At 36.2% G+C, this 6,350-nt stretch overlaps 1 protein-coding gene across 2 annotated transcripts; it reads right to left on the reverse strand.

The window, feature by feature from the left end:
* Window positions 1–1,538: 1,538 nt before the first annotated feature.
* On the reverse strand, window positions 1,539–4,708 carry LOC142554978 (two-component response regulator ARR1-like). 2 transcript variants are annotated; one of them, XM_075665601.1, is made up of 6 exons: window positions 4,273–4,708; window positions 3,591–3,743; window positions 3,111–3,503; window positions 2,924–3,000; window positions 1,886–2,842; window positions 1,539–1,801 (listed from the first exon to the last, which is right to left on the reverse strand). In XM_075665601.1, exons 1-6 carry the CDS (start codon window positions 4,439–4,441, stop codon window positions 1,730–1,732), a joined length of 1,821 nt encoding a protein of 606 aa, XP_075521716.1. In that variant the 5' UTR covers window positions 4,442–4,708; the 3' UTR covers window positions 1,539–1,729. The 2 variants fall into 2 exon arrangements, with proteins under 2 accessions (XP_075521716.1, XP_075521715.1); XM_075665600.1 differs by having other exon boundaries at window positions 1,539–1,804.
* Between the last annotated feature and the right edge of the window lie 1,642 nt (window positions 4,709–6,350).

Genomic DNA, 6,350 nt, shown 5'->3' on the forward strand with positions numbered 1-6,350 from the left:
GACATCTAGGAGCATGATATGAACCGTGGCTAAGGGCCATAGGCCAACCAAGATCCACACCAAGCCACAAAAGAAACGAACCATATGCTGAAAAAATGGAAGGGCCGAATGGGGAAAGGGGCTGTTCTTGTGGATTATTTAAAAACCGATGAGCCATGGACCAAGCCACCAAAAGGGCAACTTAGTCACGTCTTAGACATGCTAGGGAAGTGATCCAACCATGGCTAAAGGCCCTTGGGGCAGCCAAGATCAGATCCACAACCCTTGACACAAAACTGAAATTTCGAATCACATTTCTGCACTTATGGGGAACTTGCTGTCATTCTGAATTTCCAGCAAGCATGGGGCTGGTTTGAATGGACCAACATGGTCCTAATGCATCCTACTACATGTATACAAGCCGCCTTGGGAGCCTGGAGTCGATCCAATACCTGAAACCATCAAAACTCAGAAAAACGTGAAGCTTGTCAAGGGAAGGGCCGAAATTCTGCATGTGTGTTCCAAAATATTTTGACATGTATCTCGGTTTTTGCTTGCTAAAACATGATCATGTACTGAAAAATAAATGATAATATGACTTGATTGAGGTTTGAAAGAAATCTAGACATGCCTGGTTTCGTTTTGAAAGAAAACGAACGAAACAACGACGACGCGGCACGGAGGAGGTGGAGCGCTTCTCTTGCTCTTTCTAGTTCTCGATTTTTTTCTTGCCTTCCCTCTAGCTAAGACTCACGATTTTTACACTGAAAATGGATCTGAATGGTGAGGTATTTCGGTGGAGAGGGAGAGGGATTGAGTGGTTATGAAGGTGAGGAGAAGGGTGCACAAAAATAGGATCATATCAAGACCAAGTCCACTCCCCTTTTGAATTTGAATTTTGAATTGATATCAAATGAGTTGGTGGATGCTTCTAGGAGGTGGTGGCCGAAATTTTGCTTATTTTCTAGTCTAGGATATGTCCATTAATTAATTAAATTGTGCTCCCAAAAATCCTAGAATTATCCTACAACTTACATGCAAAGAAATGGTCAAAAGGTTGATGAGTTGGCAATTAAATTGTCTAGCAACTATGGGGGCCGAAAATTGCAATAAAATGAAGGGGAAATATTGTTATCTAGTCAACTAATAATCCTTGAAAGCCTTACTAATCCTTTAATTAATTTAGTGAGCTAACCCATTAATTTAATAACTTAAATGAGTTCATTTCTTAATCACCTCAAATAATTAAATTAAAATCCTCAACTAACTTAAATAATTCCTTAAACTTCTTTTTAACTTAAATGAACTTACTTGCTAGCTAAATTAACTTCTGGAAATATTTCTCAAATCTTAAATTCTATCTCAAAACTCCAACTCCAGTCCGGCCTCACTGAAATAACTGAAATGCTAAAAATCAAACTGCTGAACTGAAATAATAAATAATTAACTTCAAACAAATGCATTTAAAATAATCATGCAATGAAGTCAATTAAATTTAAAAATCTAGAATTATGCATGGCTTATACGTCTACTGATTTACGGGTTCTACAACGTATCTCTGAGTTTCTATTGTTGTTTCATCTCATGTTTCATGTGTGCAGATGAACCGCACGTGTTTTCAAAATTAAGAAGATTTAACACATGCGTCATGCAACATTCATGAGACAGGAAATAAAACACAATTGTGGAGCACTAGATCTAGAGTGTGTTTTCGTCCGTAACAGCGTCTATATACAGAGTAGGGGACGAGCTACACAATAAGATTATCCAAGTGGTATTCCTCGAAGCCAAACTCGTTTTCCAGCGGTTCAATGCCTGCTTGCTGCTGGAATGTAGGAAGTTAATATGATTAAGAATCATGAAGCAGTAAATCAAAACATCAAATTTAATTAGGGAAAAAGCTAACCTGTTTGTAAAGTGCCATTAGATCCTGCTGGCCTAACTGTTCAGTAAAAAGGACATTCTGAAAGCCCATTTCAGGCAGCTTTTCGGCCTTAATTACTAATGAATTATTAGCCAAAGATGAGTTTATCTGCTGACCGATATTTGAGGTGCTTCCAACTAGCGCGGCTGACTTGTTAATCTGGTTGGAAGAAAATCCAGGTGGAATTAGAACCGATGACGAAGCGTTCAGGAAGCCTTGTAATTTCAAAAGTTGTGCTGATTCAAAGGCAGACGCGACATTTTGCAATCCCCAATCTTGGTTTCTGTCAACATTTTGCTCATTGAAAATGTCATGATTTAGGAAAACGCTTCTATATCCATTAGTTTCTGAGTTAACCTCATTCTGGGTAATCCCTTTCGAAGTGAGGCACGAGATTCCTGAATCAATCGCAAGTGAAAAGCTGTTCGCTGCTGACTCCGTCCTCTGAGTCCTCGAGAAATCTACAGAAGTATATGCTGGTCCATGAACAACGTCCATTTTGTTTCGCTCCAATACACCACTAGGAATCGCCTGGGACATGATGATCGGTGTTGATTTATTCTGTCTCGCCTGTGCAGATTGGTGCAAAGCGGCAAGCTGCTTCGAATCCATGTTAGTAGGAATCCCATGAAGTAAGTTCACTGGTTTACCATTATTGTTTTGCTGTTGCTGTCCCTCCAAAAACCTTAACTTAGGATTTTCAAAGCTGAAAATATTTCTTTGATCGACTAGGGGCACAGATATGGCAGGCTTGGCTGCAACCCTGCCAAGCGAAACGAGACTGTGATTTGGGAGCTGATCCGAAGCAGCAAGAGCTTGAAAATCGAGGCCACTGAGAGAGGATATCGACCCAAATGCTGCATCTCCCATAAAAGCATTTCCAAGTCCACTAGCGTGAGGTAATGCACCACTCAGCCTTCTCAGATATAGACGATACTTCTGCATAGATTTGAAATATAAGTTTCAGATTCTGCACAATTAAGCAAACGAATGATAAAACAAAATCATGATTTGTCGAACCTGAAGATGGCTAGCAACATTCTCTCTTGTTATTCCAGGCACATTCATCAATTCCAAGATTTTTTTTGGAACAGCCTCTGCATAACAAGGAAACAGACTTTAACGAAGAATCAGGAAAACAAACGGTAGTACTTATACGAGCATAATGTCGAGAAAAACAGAAAGAATAGTGATAAACGACTCGTACTGTCGATTCCTAGCTGATTTACAGCAGTCACAAATTGCTGATGAAGCTCCACTGACCAAACAACACGAGGTTTCTTCAACGTAGATGCTTCATCCCTATCTTCACCTCCGTCTTCCTCGTCCTTCTCCTTCCTATTTTTGACACTTTTCCAATTCCCTTCATTAGAGGAAGGCGAATATTCAACATCTTCCGAAGGCTTTTGCTGCATTGTACCATCTCCGGCACTTTCCGATTGTTCCAAATCCTTATCTCTCCACTCGTTCTTCTTCTTCCGAACCACATGCTGCCATATGTTCTTCAACGCCTCCATGCGAACCGGTTTAATGAGATAATCACAAGCACCATGAGTCACACCCTTCATCACAACATTTTTGCTATCATCTGCCGACATCACTAACAAAACACAAAACCAGGACTCAGAAAAAAAATTGATAACCGATACCCGACAGAAAGAACCAAATATGATTCTATATTGCTTACTTATGACCGGCAAGTCCATCTCGAGTCCTACATGCTCTAGAAGTTTAAAACCATCCATGTCTGGCATGTGGACATCACTTATAACAATGTCGAAGCCATATTTGTTATCCCTAAGAAACTGTAACGCAATCTCCGCTCGGTTGCATTTGGTAACTGGAAATCGCAATAATAATAATCAGAAACATAAGAAAAAAGATCGGTCCCAAACCTATAAAATTACATATTTCAGGCCAAAAAACCTAACAAACAGCAAGCCTAATAACTTAAAATTACCAATAAAATCTATGTGATAATTTCAGCCATAACTTGACCTCAATGCATAAGATCAGAGGTCAAACCATCTCATCCCTCCAAATATTGAAAATCACAAGCATAAATTACATTATTTCCAAAACCCTTCTCCAGTACTTGAAAAAAAATCTCCGGACTTCCTCTGCTCAATCACAAAGTACCAAGTCAAGAATGAAACTAATTATGAAAAGAAACCAAATTATAACATAAGATCTGTTATTACAATAGAAAAAACATCAAACATTTGAACTTTAAAACAAAATAGCGGGGAAAAAAATAAAACTTGAACAATAGAAGCAGGGAATAAACCGTCAACTGCTAATGAACAAAGAACACACACACACGCACGCTATGTGCCTGTTGCTAATGCAATACATATATATTATATTACCTTCGTAGAGGCAATTTCTAAGCATCTTCTCTAAGATCCTTAGACAAGTGGGGTCATCGTCTACCACAAGTACTCTAAGACCAACCGGAAACTGGTCTGAAACGCCATTGTTGGACTTCCATGGAGAACTTGAACTCGTAAACGACATGGGCTTCGCCACAAGATTCATTTTTTTCCTTCAAAATTGACCAAACTTACCCAACTGACTGCATGTAAATCGCAAAACCCGTAAAGGGAGGGAATAACTAAAATCACTGTTACAGGAAAATTTGATACGCAGGTCACGAAAATCCAAGAAACAGCCAATAGAAATTATTGAGGGGATAGGGGAGCATAATTGTCAAGATTCAAGTTTTTTTTTTGTTATTTTCGTTGGATGAAAGAGAATAAAAGAAGAGAAATGGCTCAACTATAAAAGCAAGCTTCTTTGGATTGAAGATGTTCGCAAGTTATATTTATGTGACTATTTCTTTATACTCATTTAATTATTTTAAAATTTATGTTTGTATTTGTCAGTGGGTCACTTCGGTGAGTTAAGTGTGGATCCAGCTCATAGTTCACACATGAGCTTAACTAACCCACGCCAGCCAAAAATCTTGGAGTTTTAATATTTATTATTTATCCAAATACTAGTATTATATTATATTTATTTATACATGGAAATTTCAAATTTTTAAAAAATATTGATTGAAAATATAATTCTTCAAGGAGTAGGTTTTGTGTGAGACGGTCTCACGAATCTTTATCTCTGACATGGGTCAATCCTACCGATATTAACAATAAAAAATAATACTTTTAACATAATAAGTAATACTTTTTCATGTATGACCCAAATAACATATTTTGTCTCACAAAATACAATTCGTGAGAGTGTCTCACACAAGTTTTTGTCTTCTTCCAAAATTCATCTATTTTTGGCTTTTTTGGATTTAGAAAACATAAATCTGTCATCTCACTCTTTTTCTTTAAATATGTTCAAGAATTGAAATTTACCTTAAAAACAACAAAAGGTGTATTACAGCGCCGTTCAAGGCTGTTAACTTGCACCCAATATTGGTAGAAATAAAAAAGCTCTGTTTTTTTCCCCTCTGCTACGGATGAATCTCGAATTTCATACCTCGTTTCAAATTTGAGTTTTAATGATAAATGGACTACCTGTTGTCGACAAACATTTGTGATTATCACAGAAAATAAGTGTTCATCGATTATATAAACATTTGTTTTTTGCTTTTTGAATCATTAATATAACATTTTCTTGCAACTTTTAAGGAAAAGATGTATTATAATAATTAATCAATTTATTAATGATTTAATAATGGTTCTTTTTTAAGGGGTTTAGCTTTTTTATGTAGGTTGAGATGCTTTTTGAGAGATTGGGAATATGAGAGAGCACAGTTCTTGCGTAATATAAAAATCAATCATCCAATCATAATTTGCCACGTAAGGCCGTTGAACAATTTCCCTTTTTCCAATTTTGGTCCTTTAATTGTAATTTGGCCCTTGAACGATTAGTGCCATCCCACTCCCATTCTACCACTTCAACACAGCACATATCGGTTACCTTTTTAAAATTCGGTACAAATTAATTGTATACTAGCTAATTATATCATAAACTTAGACGACATTTCGTATATATGAAACTATTAATATATTTTTTTCAAAAAAATTTATTATAAAAACAAAAATTTAAATAATTAGAATTATAATCACCCCGAAGTACATCATAAGATAATAGGCGATTAATGTTATTTATGATATATTAAATTTTGTTTGATATAAATATTTTTTTGATAATAATTTGGGTCAATTTTTTTAATTGAGCGATAATAGATACAAACTAATTTTTACACGACTTCATTGTTGCTTAGATTTAGACACACAACTTAACATGGTCAGTACAAATTCTTGTTGTTTCAACTGAGAATAATGTTGGGATCTCGTTTTTCTCGTGCGCAAATGCAACGGAAGTTTGAAAATTTTTATTTGACATTCAAATAATTTTTGGACACTCATATGGTTTAAATGATATAATCATTCATAGGATGTTTAGTATATATATCTTTAGTGAATAATTTTCA

This window comes from Primulina tabacum, chromosome 9, assembly GCF_025594145.1.
Source record: "Primulina tabacum isolate GXHZ01 chromosome 9, ASM2559414v2, whole genome shotgun sequence".
NCBI lineage: Eukaryota > Viridiplantae > Streptophyta > Magnoliopsida > Lamiales > Gesneriaceae > Primulina > Primulina tabacum.

What these genes read in the sequence shown, in the direction of transcription:
- LOC142554978 (XM_075665600.1), bottom strand. Translation starts at nt 4,441, where the DNA reads ATGAATCTTGTGGCGAAGCCCATGTCGTTTACGAGTTCAAGTTCTCCA. An exon ending in TAGAAATTGCCTCTACGAAG is followed by an intron (nt 3,744 to 4,272) that starts GTAATATAATAT and finishes TGCGATTTCCAG; the next exon opens with TTACCAAATGCAACCGAGCG. An exon ending in ATGTTGCTAGCCATCTTCAG is followed by an intron (nt 2,843 to 2,923) that starts GTTCGACAAATC and finishes AAATCTATGCAG; the next exon opens with AAGTATCGTCTATATCTGAG.